The sequence below is a fragment of the Bufo gargarizans genome, chromosome 6 (genome assembly GCF_014858855.1).
Source record: "Bufo gargarizans isolate SCDJY-AF-19 chromosome 6, ASM1485885v1, whole genome shotgun sequence".
Classification (NCBI taxonomy): Eukaryota; Metazoa; Chordata; class Amphibia; order Anura; family Bufonidae; genus Bufo; species Bufo gargarizans.
In genome coordinates this window covers 345,636,807-345,662,443 of record NC_058085.1, presented here as the reverse complement: position 1 = coordinate 345,662,443, position 25,637 = coordinate 345,636,807, and the positions used below count along the sequence as shown (strand labels likewise).

Below are 25,637 nucleotides of genomic sequence, written 5' to 3'. Positions count from 1 at the left end.
TTTAAGTTATTTAAGCTTTATGATCTCTTTGACAGGTATATCTGAGGTTTAACTAATAGTTCTACTTGCTCAACTTGGTTTGCAGTTTACTTTCTATGACTTAGTATGATCTGGTACGAGCAGTTCTTAATTTGCTATTTGGTTGCAATTTGGTGAAACTGTAAGTAAACATACATATAACTGGTTCAGTATACAGTTCTAATCACTACATCAACAATAGGGACATTATATAACTGTTCTAAATGCCTACTTTGGCCTCTTGCTTCCATAAAACTGAACTCTGACTAGAACTGTGTGTCTGTTCAGCTCCTCTTTCTGGTGTATAATAACTCTAGCAGGGGATTTCCCACACAGGCTGAGTGTAAGATCGGCTGTTATTGGCCAAGACTCCTGCTCAGTGTGAGGCTGGCTGTAATTGGTCAAGACTTCTGGGTAGTAACAAGAGTTTAACTTTATGCCTTCTGCTGTGTCATTAAGCTTACCTTACATTCATATAATGAATCTTAAAGGCATATTATCTTTTCTGCTTCCGTGAACACGATATATATAACTGTTATATGACATCCAAAAACATGAGGTCACAGTTAATAACTCTGCTTTTGTCTTTAACATATAAATATGTAAACTGTATTAAGGTTATTGGGAGGTCCAGCTGTATAAACATATAAGCCGTATTAGCAACCTAGGACAGGTCTTAGCTGTTTATGGTATAGCCTTTAAAGTGGAAAATCCTTTTAAGCATTAGCTATGCATTCTTTTCTCCATAAAAATTAAGTTACACTAAATTAGTAGCATCAGATTAAAAGATTTAAAATTTGAGGAGGTACGACTACAGTACAGCCCTATGAAAGCCACCTATACACACTTCAACATTTATGACAGTAAATGGAGGGTATTTAAAGAGAACCTGTCACCAGTTTTATGGTGTCCTAACTGAGGGCTAAATAAATAAGTGACTGATTCTCTTAGCAAAATGCTGGGTCACTTTCTTTAATTGACCCAGTCAATCTGCCAACATCTTGTATTGAAAAGCTCCAGCTGATAATGATGAGTCATGAATATTTATGAGCTCCTGACTCTCCCCGCCTACCAGTTGCAGATTGACAGTTATTTTCCATTTGAATCAGCAGCAGGTGGGCAGGGGAGTGGCTATAGCTCTGAATTAAATATACACTGGACTCAATGACATCACGCTGGACTCAAATCAGCTCATTAGCATGTGGCATGTGGCATCTTAGTTTTTTTATTATGAGGTAACCATCTGTGACACCAGTAAGTGAATACATCTAAGGTACTTTTTAGTAGTTAATGATTGTATATAATTAGTTAGATTATACTCAAATATCCACATGACAGGTTCCCTTTAACCGCCTCCGGACCGCCTAACGCAGATCTGCGCTCCGGAGGCGGCAGCGCTGCGCAGAGTCACGCATATACGCGTCATCTCGCGAGAGGCGAGATGACGCGCTTTGCCGGCCCGTGCATGCGCAGTTCGGGCCGGCATTTCGTCAAGGGGGGTCGCGTCATCAGCTTACCAGCCAATGATCGCGGCTGGCAAGCTGATGATTTTTTAAAAAACCAATCAAGTGCCAGATAACAGATCATATTAGTAAATATGATCTGTTATATGGCTGCCCTGCTCCTCTGCTGGTCCTTTTCGTCGGTTGGATCCAGCAGAGGAGCAGGCTTCACAGTGAGTAGCACCAACACCAAACTTTAGCCCCAGATCACCCCCTGCACCCCAATTAACCCTTTAATCACCCCTTTGATCGCCCCTGTCAATCACTAGTGAAAGGAAAAAAGTGATCAGTGTAAACTGTCCCTTTTTTTTTTTAACTGGTATTGACTGTTAGGTTTTAGGGATAGTTTAGGCCCCTTGGTTAGGTAGTTTAGGGATCGGTTAGCGCCCAGCCTACCGCACCGCAGTCACTGATTCGCTGATTAGCGTATCGCTAATCAGCATTTGTACTTTTATAGTATCTGGAAGTGATCAAAACTGATCACGGTCAGATCTATAATAGTATTAGTGTCACTTTAGTTCGCCCTCCACCCAAAACGCAGTGTTTGCCCGATCAGGCCTGATCGGTCGCCCACACGTGCGTTCGCCCACACCCGCCCCACCGCAGTGACAAAAATATTTGTTTGTTTGATCACTGCACATTCACTTTACACGAGCTGCGGCGATAAAAAAATCTGTTTTGATATTTTTTATCAACCGCAGCGGCCTCCGGTACTTCGCTAGCCTCCCATTTGTAAGACCGGCTTTCTTTTTTTTCTTGGGTAGTCTCAGGGAATACCCCTAAATTTAGTTGCCCAAATGTCAAACAGGGGGTATTCTTCTGAAGAGGCCTACAGGCTTCTGACCCAGTCGGATGAGGAATGGGAACCCTCATCTGATGAATCTAGCGGACCTGTAGAAAGCAGTGGCTCTCTGACCCAAAGTTCGGACGAGGAGGCTGAGGTCCCTGATAGCACCAGGCGTACCCGGCCCCGTGTCGCTAGACCACAGGTTGCGCAGGATCCGCTTCAAGGGCAGCAGAGTGGGGCTGGCGCTGTCGGATTACGTGGTGATGCATACACCAGCAGCGCAGCCCTCCCTGGACCTAGTACCAGCACTGCCGTACAACCTGGTGAAGTGGCGAGCACCAGAAGGGCAGTTGAAGCTGGTACGGTGGCACGAGCAGTAGTGACCCCGTCGCAGCCACCGCAAAGACGGGCCCGTAGACCCCCTAGAATCCCTGAGGTGCTGGCAAACCCTGATTGGCAGTCCCCAACTTCAGCCGCACCTGTAGTTCCCCCTTTCACCGCCCAGTCTGGAGTTCGGGTTGAGACAGCTCAGATCGGTTTGGCCCTGGGATTTTTTGAGCTGTTCTTGACTGCGGAGCTCTTAGACATAGTCGTGGCCGAAACAAACAGGTATGCCACACAATTTATAACCGCCAACCCGGGAAGCTATTATGCCCAGCCTTTCCGGTGGAAACCAGTCCAAGTTTCCGAAATTAAAATTTTTCTGGGCCTTCTCCTCAACATGGGTCTAACTAAAAAGCATGAATTGCGGTCATATTGGTCCACGAAGCCAATTCATCACATGCCCATGTTCTCTGCTGCTATGTCCAGGGCACGTTTTGAGGCCATCCTGCGTTTCCTGCACTTTAGCGACAACACCGCCTCCCGTCCCAGAGGCCACCCAGCTTTTGACCGGCTCCACAAAATTCGGCCCCTCATAAACCATTTCAACCAGAAATTTGCAGATTTGTATACCCCAGAGCAAAACATCTGCGTAGACGAGTCCCTAATACATTTTACCGGGCGCCTTGGCTTCAAACAATACATCCCAAGCAAGCGCGCCCGGTATGGGGTCAAATTGTATAAGCTCTGTGAAAGGGCCACAGGCTATACCCACAAATTTCGGATCTATGAGGGAAAAGATCAGACCCTGGAGCCGGTCGGTTGCCCTGACTACCTGGGGAGCAGTGGGAAGACAGTCTGGGACTTGGTGTCACCCTTATTCGGCAAGGGGTACCATCTTTATGTGGACAATTTCTACACAAGTGTGGCCCTCTTTAGGCATTTGTTTCTAGAACAGATTGGCGCCTGTGGCACCGTGCGAACTAGTCGCGCGGGCTTCCCCCAACGGCTCGTTACCACCCGTCTTGCAAGGGGGCAGAGGGCTGCATTGTGTAACGAAGAACTGCTCGCGGTGAAATGGAGAGACAAGTGTGACGTTTACATGCTCTCCTCCATTCACGCAGACACGACAATACAAATTGAGCGAGCAACCCGTGTCATTGAAAAGCCGCTCTCAGTCCACGACTATAACCTTCACATGGGAGGGGTGGACTTCAATGACCAGATGTTGTCTCCGTATTTAGTTTCCCGCAGAACCAGATGCTGGTATAAGAAGGTGTCTGTATATTTGATTCAATTGGCTCTGTATAATAGTTTTGTTCTCTACAGTAAGGCTGGGAGAACTGGATCCTTGCTCAAATTTCAGGAAATGATCATCGAGAACCTCCTGTACCCAGGAAGTTCCGTGGCCCCATCCACCAGTGTAGTTAGCCGTCTACACGAGCGACATTTCCCCAATGTCGTTCCTGGTACCTCAACCCAACCGTCACCCCGAAAAAGATGTTGTGTCTGTAGCAGGAGTGGAATAAGGCGTGACACCCGCTATTTCTGTCCTGACTGTCCTGACCACCCTGCCCTATGCTTTGGAGAGTGTTTCCGGAAGTACCACACACAGGACACCTAGCATAGGGATCACATCTCACCAGGACAGGCACACAGGGCTATTAGGGCCCATTCACATACAGCTGCTGCAAACATCTCCTTTCACCTGGGACAAAGTGCATAACATCTTTGGGCGCTTTGCGCTTTGCACATTGACCCATGGGGAAGGAGAGGTTTGTTCTATAAAGGTAAAAAAAAAAACACCAGTAAGCAAAAAGGTTAATGTTTAGTTCAAAAAGTTAAAGTTTATATGTTCTGTTCCAAAGTTAATAAAATTATTGCGTTGCGGCCTGTTTTTTTTTTTTTACCTTTCAGGTGGACCAACCGATCGACTAGCTGCAGCACTGATGTGCATTCTGACAGAAGCATTGCGCTGCTGTCAGTTTACACGCAAGTCGGTGTATGCGGCGCTGCAAGATGAGATTTCTACTCTGCAGTAAAAGATACGTTTGCCAAGGCATACGAGCTGAGGAGGTGGCGGTGTTCCTATGATTTGGCAAACACTTTGTATATAAAAAAATAAATAAAAAATCCCGGCAATGATTTATTCATCCACATTGATTGATGTGAATGGAGAAATCTGGTTTGCCAGGGCATACGAGCTAAGTGGGTATGGATGTTGGGCGGAGCTCCTATGTCCTGGCAGACGCCTTTCCCCTCCTTTTTTTTTTTGGCAGAGATTTTTTCATCCACATTGATCGATGCGAATGAAGAAATCTGTGCCGTTCATTTTTTTCTTTCAGCCCAGAGGCTGAACGGAAAAAAAAAATATCTCATTACCTGTATGCTCAATATAAGGAGAATAGCAGAAACTCCTAATGCTGGCCATACATGTAATGATTGCGGAGACCCTCAAATGCCAGGGCATTACAAACACCCCACAACTGACCCCATTTTGGAAAGAAGACACCCCAAGGTCTTCGCTGAGGGGCATATTGAGTCCATGAAAGATTAAAATTTTTGTCCCAAGTTAGCGGAAAGTGAGACTTTGTGAGAAAAAAATAAAATAAAAAAATATTTCCGCTAACTTATGCCAAAAAAAATTAATTCTATGAACTCGTCAGGCCCCTCATTGAATACCTTGGGGTGTCTTCTTTCCAAAGTGGGGTCACATGTGGGGTATTTATACTGCCCTGGCTTTTTAGGGGCCCTAAAGCGTGAGAAGAAGTCTGGGATCCAAATGTCTAAAAATGCCCTCCTAAAAGGAATGTGGGCCCCTTTGCGCATCTAGGCTGCAAAAAAGTGTCACAAATGTGGTATCGCCGTACTCCGGAGAAGTTGGAGAATGTGTTTTGGGGTGTCATTTTAGATATACCCATGCTGGGTGAGATAAACATCTTGGTCAAATGCCAACTTTGTATAAAAAAATGGGAAAAGTTGTCTTTTGCCAAGATATTTCTCTCACCCAGCATGGGTATATGTAAAATGACACCCCAAAACACATTCCCCAACTTCTCCTGAGTACGGCGATACCAGATGTGTGACACTTTATTGCAGCCTAGGTGGGCAAAGGGGCACACATTCCAAAGAGCACCTTTCGGATTTCGCAGGCCATTTTATACACATTTTGATTGCAAACTACTTCTCACACATATGGGCCCCTAAATTGCCAGGGCAGTATAACTACGCCACAAGTGACCCCATTTTGGAAAGAAGACACCCCAAGGTATTCCGTGAGGGGCATGGCGAGTTCCTAGAATCTTTTATTTTTTGTCGCAAGTTAGTGGAATATGAGACTTTGTAAGGAAAAAAAAAATCATCATTTTCCGCTAACTTGTGACAAAAAATAAAAAATTCTAGGAACTCGCCATGCCCCTCACGGAATACCTTGGGGTGTCTTCTTTCCAAAGTGGGGTCACTTGTGGCGTAGTTATACTGCCCTGGCAATTTAGGGGCCCAAATGTGTGAGAAGTACCTTGCAATCAAAACGTGTAAAAAATGGCCTGCGAAATCCGAAAGGTGCTCTTTGGAATATGTGCCCCTTTGCCCACCTTGGCTGCAAAAAAGTGTCACACATGTGGTATCGCCGTACTCAGGAGAAGTTGGGGAATGTGTTTTGGGGTGTCATTTTACATATACCCATGCTGGGTGAGATAAATATCTTGGTCAAATGCCAACTTTGTATAAAAAAATGGGAAAAGTTGTCTTTTGCCAAGATATTTCTCTCACCCAGCATGGGTATATGTAAAATGACACCCCAAAACACATTTCCCAACTTCTCCTGAGTACGGCGATACCAGATGTGTGACACTTTTTTGCAGCCTAGGTGGGCAAAGGGGCACATATTCCAAAGTGCACCTTTCGGATTTCACCGGTCATTTTTTACAGATTTTGATTGCAAACTACTTCTCACACATATGGGCCCCTAAATTGCCAGGGCAGTATAATTACGCCACAAGTGACCCCATTTTGGAAAGAAGACACCCCAAGGTATTTTGTGATGGGCATAGTGAGTTCATGGAAGTTTTTATTTTTTGTCACAAGTTAGTGGAATATGAGACTTTGTAAGAAAAAAAAAAATCATCATTTTCCGCTAACTTGTGACAAAAAAGAAAAAGTTCTATGAACTCACTATGCTCATCAGCGAATACCTTAGGGTGTCTACTTTCCGAAATGGGGTAATTTGTGGGGTGTTTGTACTGTCTGGGCATTGTAGAACCTCAGGAAACATGACAGGTGCTCAGAAAGTCAGAGCTGCTTCAAAAAGCGGAAAATTCACATTTTTGTACCATAGTTTGTAAACGCTATAACTTTTACCCAAACCATTTTTTTTTGCCCAAATATATTTTTTTTATCAAAGACATGTAGAACAATAAATTTAGCGAAAAATTTATATATGGATGTAGTTTTTTTTGCAAAATTTTACAGCTAAAAGTGAAAAATGTCATTGTTTTGCAAAAAAATCGTTAAATTTCGATTAATAACAAAAAAAGTAAAAATGTCAGCAGCAATGAAATACCACCAAATGAAAGCTCTATTAGTGAGAAGAAAAGGAGGTAAAATTTATTTGGGTGGTAAGTTGCATGACCAAGCAATAAACGGTGAAAGTAGTGTAGTGCAGAAGTGTAAAAAGTGGCCTGGTCATTAAGGGGGTTTCAGCTAGCGGGGTTGAAGTGGTTAAAGAGGTATTCCAACCAAAGCAAAAAGAGTTCTCCTGGCAGAAAATGGTATTAAAAAAAATTTAAGCAATTTATACTCACCTCACTGATTCCCCCGCCGCTGCCATTCTGACGGAGCCAGGGACTGGTTGGTCTCCACCACCTGCTGCTGACATAGCAGTGAATGGCTGTGACTGTGGCTCACTTTTACAGCTATTTCCTGCCACGTCAAGACAGGAGCGAGCAATGGAGGGTAGCAGGGATCCTAACACCATCGGAACGGCCAAGGCACAGGGCGCTAAATTAAGTAACATATTTTTTCCAAGTTAGAGACACTCCTGTGTATTTTCCCGATTTATTATATATTTACATATACAATGTTCTGGAATCTAAATAACTTATTTTTTCATGTTGTGTATTTAACATTTATTAAGTCTGCATTTTAAAGTTGTCTCTGCCGGATATCGAACCCACGGCCATCTGAGTGCCATACTTATTCTTTTTGTGGGTCCATTTTACGGATCAGAATAGGACATGTTCTGTAATTTGCTGACCGGACATACAGATACGGACAGCACATGGACGGTATCAGTATTTTTTGGTACCAGGGTTTGTGGACTGCAAAACAGATACATTTGTGTGCATGAGGCCTTATAGTCAGTGGCATAACTAGAAATGACTGTCCCACAGCAAATTTTTGATAGTCCCTCCCTGCAACTTCTTTTCAGCCCTCTCCTCCCTTGCAACTTCCACTTCTGCGGCTATTCAAGATCGCTCTATATATATATAACTACCATACAAGGTCCTGGTATATATATAGAAATGTATCTGCACATACCAATACATTGTACATCTGAGTACATTATACCTGGGAAAAATACTACTGACGTTTTTAGCCATAGAACATCTTCCATTTACTAACATTAAACGCTATAGCTCAGTGGTTACAGTCTTTGCCTTCAGTGCAAAAGGTTGTTGGTTTCAGATCCGGCAGGGACAATTAAAAAATCAATACTGTGTTTGGGACTACCTCCCATTTAACGGGAGCACTGATTCCATATGTGAGGTGCAGCTTGTGGTCATTACTGAGGCTCTATTTAGTTCTGACTCACACTGCTTACCATGAGGTTGATATTTCCTGCTGGAGTTGGTTGATCTGCTGTGTTGTTCCTTTGGATCTCCTGCTCCTCCATTCTTCTTTAAGCTAAGTGCATTTTGTTTTGCATTATGTTGTTTGCTTGTGTTTCTAGGCCTCAGGGAGATGCTGGTTCCTTCATCGGGGAACGAACCAGTTATACTCTCTTTCCCTGCCACCACTCCTAGGGCTTTCCAGGGTCTCCAGGGCTAAGGTTCTGGGAGAAACCTTGGCAGGAGTCAGGGAGAGGTCAACGGATTTCTTGGAGGTCACCATCCCTCTCCCTTAGCTTTGAGGTCTAGACTCCTGTCTATTTCCTTCTGTGTGTTATCTGGTGTTTTCCCCTCCCCATTACTTGTGACAGCTGCACCGCAGGCTAGCCTGTACTAAGCACCCCAAAAATTGTTTGTGTTTGCTTCAGGGTAATAAAAGGTACGGCGAGGCAGTTTTAGTTGTGCCCGCAAGTAGGTAAATTACCGCAAATTTCTTCTGGCATCCATTAGAGGGCGCCGTGCTGTGCAGCACAGGGGTCTCAGCCTTCGGGCTGAGTGTATGCAAATTAATTTTATGTTTCCCAGCATTTGGGGCTGTGTTCATTATCACGTTTCAGTAAAAATTCAGTTTTGTAAAAGCTGGTGTTGGAGTTGCTTTCCTAATTCGTGACTTTGCTGTGTCCTGGGGAGCCCACCCCGGTACACGGCTTACAGATATATGGACACATAAAAGGGACTCCTAAGCTAGCCATATGTGGAGTCAGAGCAGGACTCCAAAGCAGTGCAAAGAAAATACAGTCAAGTCAATGTGCCGGTAAAAAACCCAGCAACCCGATACAGACAGTCTGAGCAGAATTACGGCCTGTTAGTGATTTTGCTTTGAGGTCCAGAAGCTTTAAGTTTCATCTCAGTTTTTTTTTTCAGGGAAAATACTACTTGATGTTACAGTATTTTAATGTATTGTAATGTGTCCTGTTGCTGATTTGCAGAGCGATGGTTTCATTCACATCCAACCCTAAGGAGTATCTATGGAAGGGATTTTTTTATGCGGCCTTGCTGCTGGTAACAGGTTTAATCCAGTCACTCTGCCTGCAGCAATATTTCCAGGGCTGCTTCGTCTTGGGAATGAGAATCCGTACAACACTAACCGCTGCCATATACAAAAAAGTGAGTATACATGATGAATAGTCTAAACGGTCTACACAGGCTTGTAAGGCTATTGCAAAATAACTTCAAGGTTTCCCTACATGCAACAAATGTGTCTGTCTCTGAATAAGGAAGATCAGGATTCAGGGCTTGTATTGCAATATAACTTCAGGGTTTCCCTACATGCAACAAATGTGTCTGTCGCTGAATCAGGAAGATCAGGATTCAAAAACTTCTTTAAAATCTATGGCGTCTCTTAAAACAGAAGAATAGATCTGTCATTGACCCATGGTCTTTTGTATCCCTCTAGGCTCTGACTGTCTCAAATGCCATCAGGAAGGAGTCAACAGTAGGAGAAACCGTGAACCTGATGTCTGCAGATGCACAGGAATTCATGGATCTGTCGAACTCCATTCATCTCATTTGGTCCTCACCTCTGCAGATCATAGTTTCTGTGGTATTCCTCTGGTTAGAGCTGGGACCGTCAGTCCTGGCAGGACTTGGAGTAATAATCCTTTTGATACCAATCAACGCAGTCCTAGCTACTAAATCAAAGACATTCCAGGTGAGGCTGTCAACATCTACTGGGCATGCACCAATTTGCCCAAACTGGCGTCATGTTGGAGGACTTCATCACCTTCAAGTTGGCATAGTCCACTGTTTACTAATATTGCAGTACCATGACACACATGCCCACACTCCTGCCAAGTTCAGGAGACTCTTGAAAAAAGGACAGAGCTTTCAGACTTCCAATTTTTCTTCAAGATTAACCTAATTATTAGATTTTTTTTATGGCAGCTGGAGATTGTTCCTGCTGCCGACAATAAGAAGGAGTGCTGTAGTTTACACTTTAAAGGGGGCACTATAGCTGTAACATTAAAGGAAACGCTATTGCTGTCACTGTTATGGGTGAAACTGTAGATGACACTGGTATAGACACACAATGGCCCAGATTCAAGAAGCACTTGCGCGGGAACAAGTGTGATTTGCGCCGCGCAAGTACTGATTTGCTCCTATGCAAATTTGCGGCTGATTCTGTAAACCAGTTAAGCCTGAAAAGCGGCCATTTTCCCGCGCACGCAGCCTAGCTGTTCCTGCGCAATTTTCGTGCAATTTTGCACGGGGTGTAAGTTGCGCCTTCATGGAATTCCCTCAGCGAATATGCAAATTAGGTACTGCCGATGATTCAGAAACATGCGCGTGTGATGCTCATCTTGCGCTGGAAGCGTGCAAGCTTTTTTCCCTGGGCAAACTTGCTCCTGTTAAAAGCAGGGGCAAGTTAGCAAAAGATGGCCAAATGTCTCATATCATTTAATTTCTTCTGGATGTCATCCCAGGTACGCACTTCATTACCCAGGGCATTGATGTCCAGGGCAATGGCTTCATATATAGCCCTCCTTTGGGCAATGGTGGTGTTTGCCCGCTGGGCACCATATAGGACTTCCTTATGCTGCTGGAGTGCAGCAATCAGGATGTCCATCTCTGCAGCCACAAAGTTGGCCTTCCTTATTTTGGTCCCTTTGGGAGGTGCCATGTCTTGCAAAAGGGCTGAATTTCCTTGCTCAGGGGGGGGTAGGAAAAAGCAGGATGAAATTCAGCAAAGAACCTGCGCAAGTCTGCTCCTATTCATTTGCTCAGTGCAAGCAGCTGAGCAGGATTTGCCCTGAAATTCTGCTAGCAAACCTCTGCTGAGCCGAAAATTCCTCATTTACATAGGGGCACACCCACTTTGACTTGCACGGCCTTGCGCCCTCAGCTTTGCCTTAAACAGGAGCAAATTAAATGAACAAACGATTCCTGAATCAGGTGGCAATTTGGCAAAATTGCTCCAGCGCAGAGAAATTCAGCTGAGCGGCTCAGGTGTAAGTAATGGGCAAATCTACCTGAATCTGGGCCAATGACTATCACTTTTATGGGACTTTCTGGCTGCCACTTGTTTTGCACAATGTGATGGAGTGCAGCATGCTGCAGAGGCATGCTTGAGTGTGGATGGCCGGATGGGAGTTGTAGTAGTACTCACGGTTCTGATGTTTCCTGGCCTAATGCAGTGATGTGGAAGGGTGCACCTTTCTTTCCTTTCGTGGCAGTCTTTGGTTCTAGGATACTCCTCCCTTGGTGTTGCATGTTTTGAGGTGCAAGGCAGGGTCCCAGTTGTCATGATGCCAACACTTTGCAGTGTACTAGGGGTGCAGGGAGCAATGATGAGGCAGTTGTTGAGCAGAACAGTTCTTTACTGAAGAATTCAAATGCAAACAGATAAGGACAGTTGTTCTCATGCAATGAATTGGCTGTTGCTACACAGGATGCACTGTTCACAAGATGTTACAGGTTTCATGGCTGCACTGGTAGTTGAAAAGTAGGATTTTTGTCTTACCTGTAAAATCCTTTTCTCGCAGCAAGAAAAGGATTTTACAGGTAAGACAAAAATCCTACTTTCTCGCTTGTATCATTGGTGGATACAGAAGACCATGGGACGTTAAAGAGCAGTACCATGTGGAGGGAACAAGACCAGAATGAATCCAAGGCCTGTCATAAGTCCCCACACAGAATTGCGTTTGGGAGGACACACCCGGACCTCTGAAAAAGGACAGAAAGAGCCATTCCCAGGAAGGCCAGCCAAAAAGCGTCTGAATACCCAGATGCCCGGCTGGGCAGAAGAAGAACAGCCCCGGGGACATAAGCCACGGCTTAGGAGACTTCGGAAGAAGTGGAGAGCACACCGAATATCCACAAAATAGGCAAGAATAAAAACAAGTCAGGCGCCAGAGCAAATGGAGCGACTATGGAATATACCGGAGACAGAAAACATAGCCTGGGCCTAGAAGACTTCTAAGGCTACTTTCACACTAGTGGCACGGACCTCGGGCAGGCTGTTCTGCCGGGTGAACAGCCTGTCGGATCCGTCCTGCCACTGGTGACCGTGTGTCTCTGGACTGCCGCTCCGTCTTCATTGACTATAATGGGGGCGGGGCGGAGTTCTGGTGGAGACACAGCAGCACATGGTGAGAGGCTGCCGGGATAAAACTATGACATGTCCAACATTTGTTCCAGCAGCCTCTTGCCGTGCGCTGCAGTGCCTTTCGGGAACTTCGTTCCCGCCCCCATTATAGTCAATGGGGAGGGAGCAGCAGTCCGGAGGCACACGGTCACTAGCGGCAGGACGGATCCGACAGGCTGTTCACCCGACGGAACAGCCTGCCCGAGGTCCGTGCGGCTAGTGTGAAAGTAGCCTAAGGAAGGTGATACCCAAGGACCAGCATACAAGGAAGTGATCAACAGTTACAACATGGCATGAGAAGAAAACAAACTAAAAATGGTGTCTGGATACCAAGGGCCAGAGAACTGCAGACGTGACAAATCTTGCCCCCCTATGGGGGAAGAAGTAGAGGTGACAGAGGGCGACAACCCCAAACTCCATACCAGGCTGTCAAAGGAGAATAGGCACTCGAGCAGAACCATTAACAAATCAGGGCTAGAGAACCTGGATGTCAGGCATGACCATGGCCCATAAGAAAAGAATATCAAGGGAGAGAAGAGACACAATGTGAACAAGGCAGTGGAACCGACCCAAAAAAACACAAAAAAAATTGGGAAGTAACCTGGTAGGAAAAGAGTGTCCTTTGGGATCAAAAAAAGTCCCCTTTAGACCTACGGCCAAGGGGTTTGTCTCTTAAAAATGTTCCTCAAGGAGAATTACAATGTGGTAAGCAGAGACATGGAGAGGAGGATCTTTAGCTCTATAACAAGAGAAAAAAGAAGCCATCTTATACTTATGGAAGGCTGCCTGAACTGGCAGACCTAACCGGAAGCTAAAGAAAAAGTACCGAGGCTAAGGGACAGACCGGAACCAGATATGGGATAAATAATGCACCAGGAAGGGAGTGCTGATGTCGAATGCCACCAAGTCCCAGAAAGAATATCGGTAACAGATCCATACTACCCGCGCAGATACTCTACAGCAGAAAGGGGGCCTACAAGATCCAAAAGGCTATGGAAAATGGCCAAGCAAGCAGAAACAGTATCTGGGGAAGTGCAACTACTCTCCTTGCGGAAGGGGAGAAGTAGAAGAGGCTGATACGGTTCAGTAGAGAACTAGTGTAAGTGGAGAACTGTATATTTACTTGTATATAAGGTGCAAGTGCTGCCAAAAATTGCAAGCAAAAATTAAGATTGATGGCCTGCTGGTGACCCTCAAAAACATTAGGAGCAAGGGCTTGCTGATCTGACCATCTAAAACATTATGGGCGAGGGCCTGCTGCCACTTTGGTGACTCTAGATAACCTGGGGCCAATAGCACGTCCCCGTGACGGCGAAGATCCATTTGGATGTCTGCCCTATCAACTTTCGATGTTATTTTCTGCGCCTACCATGGTGACCACGGGTAACGGGGATTCGGGGTTCGATTCCGGAGAGAGAGCCTGAGAAACATCTACGGCTACCACATCCAAGCAAGGCTGCATAAGTGCAAATTACCTATTAGGTATAATTAGGTGAGGGCCTGCAGGTGAGCTGACCCTCTTAAAAAATATATGCGTGGGCCTGCAGGTGAGCTGACCCTGTAAAACATTATATGCAAGGGCCTGAAGGTGAGCTGACCCTGTAAAAAACTATATGTGAGATCCTGCAGGTGAAGTGACCCTCTAAAAAATTATATACGAGAGCCTGCAGGTGAGCTGACCCTCTAAAACAATTATATGCGAGGGCCTGCAGGTGAGCAGACCCTCTACAAAATTATATTCAAGGGCCTGTAGGTGAGCTTACCCTGTTAAAGATTATAGGTGAGGGCCTGCTGGCGAGCTGATCCTCTAAAAATGTATATGTGAGGGCCTGCAGGTGAGCTGATCCTCGAAAATAATTATATGCGAGGGCCTGCAGGTGAACTGTCCCTGTAAAACATTATATGAGAGGGCCTATAGGTGAGCTGACCCTCTAAAAAATTATATACGAGGGCCTGTAGGTGACCTGACCCTTTAAAACATTAAATTCAAGGGCCTGCAGGTGAGCTTACCCTGTAAAAGATTATAGATGAGGGTCTGCTGGCGAGCTGACCCTCTAAAAAGTTATATGTGAGGGCCTGCAGGTGAGCTAACCCTCTAAAAAATTATATGTGAGGGCCTGCAGGTAAGCTGACCCTCTAAAAAATTATATGTGTGGGCCTGCAGGTGAGCTGACCCTCAAAAAAATTATTTGCGTGGGCCTGCAGGTGAGCTGACCCTCTAAAAAATTATATGTGAGGGCCTATAAGTGAGCTGTCCCTGTAAAACATTGTATGCGAGGGCCTGCAGGTGAGCTGACCCTCTATAAAATTCTATGCAAGGGCCTGCAGATAAGCTGCCCCGTAAAACATTATATGCAAGGGCCTGCAGGTGAGCTGACCCTATAAAACATTATATGCGTGGGCCTGAAGGTGAGCTGAACATTTAAAACATTATATGCAAGGGCCTGAAGGTGATCTGACTATGTAAAAGATTGTAAGTGAGGGCCTGCTAGTGAGCTGACCCTCTAAAATTTATATGCAAGGGCCTGCAGGTAAGCTGACACTCAAAAAAATTATATGCGAGGGCCTGCAGTTTAGCTGATCCTCTAAAAAAAATTATATGCGGTGGCCTGCAGGTGAGCTGACCATCAAAAAAATGATATGCGAGGGCCTGCCTATGAGCTGGCCCTGTAAAATATTATATGCGAGATGGCATGCAGGTGAGCTGACCCTCTACACAATTATATTCAAGGGCCTGTAAGTGAGCTTACCCTTTAAAATATTATAGGTGAGGGCCTGCAGGCGAGCTGACCCTCAAAAATTTATATGTGAGGGCCTGCAGGTCAGCTGACCCTCGAAAATAATATGTGATGGCCTGCAGGTGAGCTATCCCGGTAAAACATTAAATGCAAGGGCCTGTAAGTGGGCTGACCCTCTAAAAATTTATATGCGAAAGTCTGCAGGTGAGCTGTCCCTGTAAAACATTATATGCAAGGGCCTGTAGGTGAGCTGACCCTCTAAAAATTATATGCAAGGGCCTGTAGGTGACCTGACACTGTAAAACATTATATTCAAGGGCCTGCAGGGGAGCTTACCCTGTAAAAGATTATAGGTGAGGGCCTGCTGGCGAGCTGACCCTCTAAAAATTATATGTGAGGGCTTGCAGGTAAGCTGACCCTCAAAAAAATTATATGTGAGGGCCTGTAGGTGATCTAACCCTGTAAAACTTTATATTCAAGGGCCTGAAGGTGAGCTTACCCTGTAAAAGATTATAGGTGAGGGCATGCTTGCGAGCTGACCCTCTAAATATTTATGTGAAGGCCTGCAGGTAAGCTGACCCTCAAAAAAATTATATGTGAGGGCATGAAGGTGAGCTGACCCTCTAAAACATTATATGCGTGTGCCTGCAGGTGAGCTAACACTCTAAAAGATTATATGTGAAGGCCTGCAGGTGAGCTGTCCCTGTAAAACATTATATGCAAGGGCCTGCTGGCAAGATGACCCTCTAAAAAATGATATGTAAAGGCCTGCAGGTGAGCCGACCCTATAAAACATTATATGCGTGGGCCTACAGGTGAGCTGACCCTCTAAAACATTATATGCGTAGGCCTGCAGGTGAGCTAACCCTCTAAAGAATGATATGTGAAGGCCTGCAGGTGAGCTGTCCCTGTAAAACATTATATGCAAGGGCCTGCTGGCAAGATGACCCTCGAAAAAATTATATGTAAAGGCCTGCAGATGAGCCGACCCTATAAAACATTATATGCGTGGGCCTACAGGTGAGCTGACCCTATAACAGATTGTAGGTGAGTGCCTGCTGGTGAGCTGACCCTTTTATGCAAGGGCATGCAGGTGAGATGAACATGTAAAACATTATATGCGAGGGCCTGCAGGTGAGCTGTCCTTGTAAAACATTATATGAGAGGGCCTATAGGTGAGCTGACCCTCTAAAAAATTATATGCGAGGGTCTGTAGGTGACCTGACCCTTTAAAACATATTCAAGGGCCTGCAGGTTAGCTTACACTGTAAAAGATTATAGGTGAGGGCCTGCTGGCAAGCTGACCCTCCAAAAAATTATATGTGAGGGCCTGCAGGTGACCTGACCCTATAAAACATTATATTCAAGGGCCTGCAGGTGAGCTTACCTGTAAAAGATTAAAGGTGAGGGCATGCAGGTGAGCTGACACTCTAAAAAATTATATGTGAGGGCCTGCAGGTGAGCTGACCCTCTAAAAAAATTATATGTGAGGGCCTATAAGTGAGCTGTCCCTGTAAAACATTATATGCGAGGGCCTGCAGGTGAGCTGACCATCTATAAAATTCTATGCAAGGGCCTGCAGATGAGCTGACCCTGTAAAACATTATATGCGAGGGCCTGCAGGTGAGCTGACCCTATAAAACATTATATGCGTGGGCCTGAAGGTGAGCTGAACATTTAAAACATTATATGCAAGGGCCTGAAGGTGATCTGACTCTGTAAAAGATTGTAGATAAGGGGCCTGCTAGTGAGCTGACCCTCTAAAAATTATATGCAAGGGCCTGTAGGTAAGCTGACACTCAAAAAAATTATATGCGAGGGCCTGCAGTTTAGCTGATCCTCTAAAAAAATTATATGCAGTGGCCTGCAGGTGAGCTGACCCTCAAAATAATGATATGCGAGGGCCTGCCTATGAGCTGGCCCTGTAAAATATTATATACGAGAGGGCATGCAGGTGAACTGACCCTCTACACAATTACATTCAAGGGCCTGTAAGTGAGCTTACCCTTTAAAAGATTATAGGTGACGGTATGCAGGTGAGCTGACCCTCTAAAAAATTATTTGCATGGGCCTGCAGGTGGGCTGACCCTCTAAAACATTATATGTGTGGGCCTGCAGGTGAGCTAACCCTCTAAAAAATTATATGTAAAGGCCTACAGGTAAGCTGTCCCTGTAAAACATTATATGCAAGGGCCTGCTGGCAAGATGACCCTTGAAAAAATTATATGTAAAGGCCTGCAGGTGAGCCGACCCTATAAAATATTATATGCGTGGGCCTACAGGTGAGCTGACCCTATAACAGATTGTAGGTGGGTGCCTGCTGGTGAGCTGACCCTTTTATGCAAAGGCATGCAGGTGAGCTAAACATGTAAAACATTATATGCGAGAGCCTGCAAGTGAGCTGAACCTATAAAACATTATAGGTGACGGTATGCAGGTGAGCTAACCCTCTAAAAATTATATGTAAAGGCCTGCAGGTGAGCCAACCCTATAAAACATTATATGCGTGGGCCTACAGGTGAGCTGACCCTATAACAGATTGTAGGTGAGTGCCTCTTGGTGAGCTGATCCTTTTATGCAAAGGCATGCAGGTGAGCTAAACATGTAAAACATTATATGCGAGGGCCTGCAAGTGAGCTGAACCTATAAAACATTATAGGTGACGGTATGCAGGTGAGCTGACCCTCAAAAAAATTATTTGCATGGGCCTGCAGGTGGGCTGACCCTCTAAAAATGTATATGTGAGGGCCTGCAGGTGAGCTGACCCTCGAAAATAATATGTGAGGGCCTGCAGGTGAGCTATCCCGGTAAAACATTATATGCAAGGGCCTGCAAGTGGGCTGAACCTATAAAACATTATAGGTGACGGTATGCAGGTGAGCTGACCCTCTAAAAAATTTTTTGCATGGGCCTGCAGGTGGGCTGACCCTCTAAAACATTATATGTGTGGGCCTGCAGGTGAGCTAACCCTCTAAAAAATTATATGTAAAGGCCTACAGGTGAGCTGTCCCTGTAAAACATTATATGCAAGGGCCTGCTGGCAAGATGACCCTCGAAAAAATTATATGTAAAGGCCTGCAGGTGAGCCGACCCTATAAAACATTATATGCAGGGGCCTACAGGTGAGCTGACCCTATAACAGATTGTAGGTGAGTGCCTGCTGGTGAGCTGACCCTTTTATGCAAAGGCATGCAGGTGAGCTAAACATGTAAAACATTATAGGTGACGGTATGCAGGTGAGCTGACCCTCTAAAAAATTATTTGCGTGGGCCTGCAGGTGACCTGACCCTCTAAAAAATTATATGTGAGGGCCTGCAAGTGAGCTGTCCATGTAAAACAATATATGCTAGTGCCTACAGGTGAGCTGACCCTCTACAAAATTCTATGCAAGGGCCTACAGATGAACTGACCCTCTAAAAATGATATGCAAAGGCCTATAGTTGAGCTCTCCTTGTAAAACATTATTTGCGAGGGCCTACAGTTGAGCTGACCCTCTAAAAAATTATGTGCGAGGGCCCGCAGGTGAGCTGATCCTATAAAACATTATATTCGAGGGCATGTAGGTAAGCTAACCCTGTAAAAGATTATAGGTGTCACGGAAGGTGTACAGGAAACTAGAAGACACAAAATGAATATCCGACTCACTGGATCCAAAACTAATGAACAAAAGGGAGAGCCCTGCATCAGACCTGGCTCTCTCCCTGACTGCTCAGCCTATGCAAAAATCCCAATGGTAGATGATCGCATATCCTCGACTGTATAACACCTGAACACCCTATAATAGTGAGGGGACACGGCCACCGGCTCCCTACACTTGATACGGAGGGAGTCAGGGTCACCTGGGATCCAGCAAACAGAAAAACACAAATGAATGAACAAAACTTATCTGTAGAAGACTTAGAAGTAGGATCAGCATGCACACACTCCAGGAAGGAATATAAACCGCAAAGTGAAGCAGTCTGGGAAGGGATTTAAAGGGATGCAATCAGTGCAACTACATGACAGCTGAGAGAGGCTAACGAGATGAGAAAATGAAAGCAAAACAAAAGGAAGCTCAAGGAGGAGGTTCTGAAAGGCATCTGTCAGAGCTTCTCAGATGTCTGGTGGTGACAATAGGTGAGGGCCTGCTAGCAAGCTGACCCTCTAAAAAAATATATATGAGGGCCTGCAGGTGAGCTAACCCTCTACAAAAGTATATGTGAGGGCATGAAGGCGAGCTGTCCCTGTAAAACATTAAATGCGAGGGCCTGCAGGTGAGCTGAACTTTTAAAAGATTATAGGTGAGGGCCTGTTGGCAAGCTGACCCTCTAAAAAATTATATGTAAGGGTCTGCAGGTGAGCTGACCCTCGAAAATATTATATGCAAGGGCCTGCAGGTGAGCTGACCCTCGAAAAAATTATATGCGAGGGCCTGCAGGTGAGCTGAACCTCTAAAACATTATATGTAATGGCCTGCATGTGAGCTGTCCCTATAAAACATTATATGCAAGGGCCTGCAGGTGACCTTACCCTCTAAAAAATTATATGCGAGGGCCTCTAGGTGAGCTGACCCTGCAAAAGATTATAGGTGAAGGCCTGCTGATAAGCTGACCCTCTAAAAAAAGTATATGTGAGAGCCTGCAGATGAGATAACCCTCCCCAAAAATTTTGTGAGGGCCTACAGGTGAGCTGACCCTCAAAAAAATTACATGCGAGGGACTTCAGGTGAGCTGACCCTCTAAAACATTATATTCGAGAGCCTGCAGGTGAGCTGACCCTATTAAACAATATATGCGTGGGCCTGCAGGTAAGCTGACCCTATAAAAGATTGTAGATGAGGGCCTGCAGGTGAGCTGACCCTCTAAAAAATTATATGTGAGGGTCTACAGGTCTGCTGACCCTCTAAAAAAATTATATGCAAGGGCCTACAGGTGAACTGACCCTCTAAAAATGATATGCGAAGGCCTATAGGTGAGCTGTCCTTGTAAAACATTATATGGGAGGGCCTACAGTTGAGCTGACCCTTTAAAAAATTTTGTGCGAGGGCCTGCAGGTGAGCTGACCCTGTAAAAGATTATAGGTGAGGGCCTGCTGTCGAGCTGACCCTCTAAAAAAATATATATGAGGGCCTGCAGGTGATCTAACCCTCTACAAAAGTATATGTGAGGGCATGAAGGCGAGCTGTCCCTGTAAAACATTAAATGCGAGGACCTGCAGGTGAGCTGACCATCTACAAAATTTTATTCGAGCTGACCCTCTAAAAAATTATATGTAAGGGTCTGCGGGTGAGCTGACCCTCGAAAATATTATATGCGAGGGCCTGCAGGTGAGCTGACCCTCGAAAACATTATATGTGATGGCCTGCATGTGAGCTGTCCCTATATTACATTATATGCAAGGGCCTGCAGGTGACCTTACCCTCTAAAAAATTATATGCGAGGGCCTGTAGGTGAGCAGACCCTGCAAAAGATTATAGGTGAAGGCCTGCTGACAAGCTAACCTTTAAAAAAAGTATATGTGAGAGCCTGCAGATGAGATAACCCTAAAAAAAAAAAATTGTGAGGGCCTACAGGTGAGCTGACATTTAAACAAATTATATGCGAGAGGCTTCAGGTGAGCTGACCCTCTAAAAAACTATATTTGATGGCCTGCAGGTGAGCTGACCCTTTAAAAAATTATATGCGAGGGCCTGCAGGTGAGCTGACCCTCTAAAACACTATATGTGTGGGCCTGCAGGTGAGCTGACCCTGTAAAACATTATATGCAAGGGCCTGTAGGTGAGCTGACCCTCTAAAAAATTATATGTGAGGGCCTGCAGGTGAGCTAATACCCTCTGTGCCCCCACCATGGTGAAAATGCCCTTTTTTAAATAAAAAAACACAGTACCTACTCACCTTGTCCCATTCCTGAAGCTCACGGTCCTCTCTCCCCTAAAGACACAGATCGCTCTGCCCCACGCTGTGGGTGGAGCTTATGCAGATTTCCGGGCTGCAGGCTCTGCCCACACAGGCCGGCAGCGCGATCTGTGCCTACAGGATGAATGGTGGAGCGGGGAGAAGTCTTCCTGCTTCACCATTCAGTGCCGGAGAGACAGAGTGCAGGGAGCTGAGTGACAGGACCACAGCTCCCTGTGCTCCTGCAATAAATGCTTCCATCTATATTTATGGAAGCTCTCATTGTTTCTCGGCTCTGGCACCCCCTGAGAGCCGGCACCCGGGGAGGAACGCCCCCCCTCTCGGGCACGCCACTGGCTGACCCTCTAAAAAATTATATGCGAGGGCCTGCAGGTGAGCTGACCTTCTAGAAAATTATATGCGAGGGCCTGCAGGTGAGCTGACCCTCAAAAAAATTATATGCGAGGGCCTATCGGTGAGCTGACCCTGTAAAACATTATGCGAGGGCATTAGATGCAATGAATAAGCATGCTGATATGATGGAAGAGGAGGATGAGAAAAGGAAGATTCAACCATATACCCTTTTTTGTGGTGGAAGGGGTGCATGGAAATACAGTGTATGCAGTACATTATAAACAACACAATTAAAGTGCCTTTATGTTCAGCCGCTTTCCTCTGGTGGAGTAGAGAAGTCTGGGGCAATCCAGGCCTTGTTAATTTTTATAAGAGTCAACATATTAGCATTTTTAGTTGACAGGCGGATACGCTTATCTATTATAATGCCACCAGCAGCACTAAATACCCGCTCTGACAAAACACTGGCGGCAGGGCAGGCCAGCACCCCCAAGGCGTAGAGCGCCAGTTAGTGCCACGTGTCCAGTTTGGATACCTAGTAGTTTTAAGGCACTGAGGGATCATTGAGGACGCTGACCCAGTCTGCTATGTACTCCTTCACCATCTTCCAAAATTTTTCCCTCCTTGTAACAGTAGGCCGCTCGTCAGGGTGAGGGTGCTGGCATTGTGTCATGAACTGTCCCAGGCTTTGGAGAGTGTTGTCCTGCCTCTGTTGGAACTGCTGTGTGTTCCCCTTGTCTCCCCTCCTCGGTTGCCCAAGGATCTACGGACTCTGCCGCCAGCGTTGTCAGATGGAAATTTTCGAAGGACATTTTGGTATTGCACCGTTTTGCTTGTCCTCTCCACCAGAGGAATGAAAGATGAGAAGTTCTCTTTGTAGCTGGGGTCGAGAAGGGTGAGCAACCAGTAATCCGTGTTGTCTAAAATGCGTATAATGCGTGGGTCGCGGGAAAGGCAGCCTAACATGAAGTCAGCCATGTGTGCCAGAGTACGAACAGGCAAGACTTCGCTGTCGTCATCAGGAGGCTCATGCTCAATCTCCTCCTCCTCTTCCTCCTCTTCTGCCCACCCACGCAGAACAGATGGAATTAAACTTCCATGGGTACTACCCTCTGTAGCGGAGGCAACTGTCTCCTGCTCCTCCTCCTCTTTATCGTCCAATTTGCACTGAGAAGAGGAACTGAGGGTGGTCTGGCTATCACCCTGTGTAATGTCTTCCCCCATTTCCACCTCTTCCACATGCAAAGTGTCATCCTTAATTGTGAGCAGCAAGCGTTTGAGTAGACACAGAAGTGGGATGGTTACGCTGATAATAGCGTTATCGCCACTCACCATCTGTGTTGATTCCTCAAAGTTTCTCAAACCTCACAGAGGTCAGACATCCATGCCCACTCCTCGCTAGTAAATAGCGGAAGCTGACTGGAAAGGCAATGACCATGTTGCAGCTGGTATTCCACTACAGCCCTCTGCTGCTTACAAAGCCTGGCCAACATGTGGAACATCGAGTTCCAGAGCGTGCTCACGTTGCACAACAGCCGGTGGCAATTTACAGCACTGCTGCAGCGTTGACAGACCGGCTGAAGCTGTCGATGACTTGCGGAAATATACACACACACGACGCACCTTCACCAGTAGCTCAGGCAAATTTGGGTACGTTTTGAGAAACCGCTGAACCACTAAGTTTAAGATGTGGGGTAGGCATGGGATGTGTGTTTGCTTGCCGAGCTCCAAAGCCGCCACCAAGTTACGTCCATTATCTGACACAACCATGCCTGATTGTAGGTTAAGTGGCAAGAGCCACTGCTCAGTCTGGTCTCTTATCCCCTGCCATAGTTCTGCGGTGGAGTGCTGTTTGTCCCCTAAGCATATCAGCTTCAGCACGGTCGCTTCCCCACTGCAGTGCTACACTGCTTCCAGCTACCGACTGATGGCTGACTGGTGCTGCACGTGGATAATTTGGAGGTGGAAATGGAGGAGGAGTTGGAGGAGGAGAAGTGGGGGTTGGAGCCACTAATGTAGGTGCTGGCGGAAACCCTGATCAACGTAGGGCCTGCAATGCTTGGCGTCTGTAGCACTTGTGCCATCCCAGGGTACGACTCGCTCCTGGCCTCCACAACATTCACCCAGTGTACTGTCAGGGAAATGTAGCATCCCTGGCCGAATGCACTTGCACATGGCACACCTTGAAAAATAGTGGCAGCTGGGGACTAAGTAACGCGGGATGGCCGCCGACATCAGGCTGCAGAAGGCATTAGTGTCCACAAGCCTAAATGGCAACATTTCCAGGGTAAGTAATTTGGAAATCTGCATATTTAGGGCCTGTGGGTGGGTGTCTGGGTATTTGCGCTTGCGTTCAAAGGCCTGGATGCTTTGCTGGGAAACGTAAGTGGATGTGGTCGCTGATGGTGCTTGCAAAGGTACAGGTGCAGGGCGTGAGGCATCCGGGCCTGCACCTTCGACAGGGAATTGGCCAGCACATAACATAGGCGAAGAGGAGGCAGTGGTGTGACCCGCAGAGTCCTATTAGAAGCTATTTAGTGCAGGATGCGCTAAAAATATATATTGCTTCTGTCACACACATTAGTCCTTAACCACCTCCCGACCGCTGTACGCAGATATGCGTCCGGGAGGTGGTTGCTTTACTCCTCCTGGACGCATATACGCGCCATCTCGCGAGACGCGAGATTTCCTGTGAACGCGCGCGTACAGGCGCGCGCGCTCACAGGAACGGAAGGTAAGCGAGTGGATCTCCAGCCTGCCAGCGGTGATCGTTCGCTGGCAGGCTGGAGATGTGATTTTTTTTAACCCCTAACAGGTATATTAGACGCTGTTTTGATAACAGCGTCTAATATACCTGCTACCTGGTCCTCTGGTGGTCCCTTTTGTTTGGATCGACCACCAGAGGACACAGGTAGCTGTGCAAAGTACCAGAAAACACTACACTACACTACACCCCCCCTGTCACTTTTTAACCCCTTATGCACCACTGATCACCCCATATAGACTCCCTGATCACCCCCCTGTCATTGATCACCCCCCTGTCAGGCTCCGTTCAGACATCCGTATTATTTTTACGGATCCACTGATACATGGATCGGATCCGCAAAACACATGCGGACGTCTGAATGGAGCCTTACAGGGGGGTGATCAATGACAAGGGGGTGATCACGCACATAAACTTCCTGATCACTTCCCTGTCATTGATCACCCCCCTGTCATTGATCACCCCCCTGTAAGGCTCCATTCAGACGTCCGTATGATTTTTACGGATCCACTGATGCATGGATCGGATCCGCAAAACACATGCGGACGTCTGAATAGAGCCTTACAGGGGGGTGATCAATGACAAGGGGGTGATCACGCATATAGACTTCCTGATCACTTCCCTGTCATTGATCACCCCCTTATCATTGATCACCCCCCTGTAAGGCTCCATTCAGAGGTCCGCATGTGTTTTGCGGATCCGATCCATGTATCAGTGGATCCGTAAAAATCATACGGACGTCTGAATGGAGCCTTACAGGGGGGTGATCAGGGAGTCTATATGGGTGATCACCCCTCTGTCATTGATCACCCCCCCCCCTGTAAGGCTCTATTCAGACGTCCGCATGTGTTATGCGGATCCGATCCATGTATCAGTGGATCCGTAAAAATCATACGGACGTCTGAATGGAGCCTTATAGGGGGGTGATCAGGGAGTCTATATGGGTGATCACCCCTCTGTCATTGATCACTCCCCCCCTGTAAGGCTCCATTCAGACGTCCGCATGTGTTATGCGGATCCGATCCATGTATTAGTGGATCCGTAAAAATCATACGGACGTCTGAATGGAGCCTTACAGGGGGGTGATCAGGGAGTCTATATGGGTGATCACCCCTCTGTCATTGATCACCCCCCCCCCCTTGTAAGGCTCCATTCAGACGTCCGCATGTGTTATGCAGATCCGATCCATGTATCAGTGGATCCGTAAAAATCATACGGACGTCTGAATGGAGACTTACAGGGGGGTGATCAGGGAGTCTATATGGGTGATCACCCCTCTGTCATTGATCACCCCCCCCCAGTAAGGCT

The 25,637-nt window shown here is 46.3% G+C and overlaps 1 protein-coding gene across 1 annotated transcript in view; it reads left to right on the top strand.

Moving 5' to 3' along the window:
• The window catches only part of LOC122942204 (ATP-binding cassette sub-family C member 2-like), a 197,168-nt gene that overhangs the window by 59,675 nt on the left and 111,856 nt on the right, over nt 1-25,637 (top strand). The window contains exons 9-10 of the mRNA XM_044299702.1: nt 9,446-9,623; nt 9,913-10,167. Coding sequence (XP_044155637.1) covers nt 9,446-9,623; nt 9,913-10,167 — 433 coding nt within the window. The remainder of the gene's footprint in view (nt 1-9,445; nt 9,624-9,912; nt 10,168-25,637) is intronic.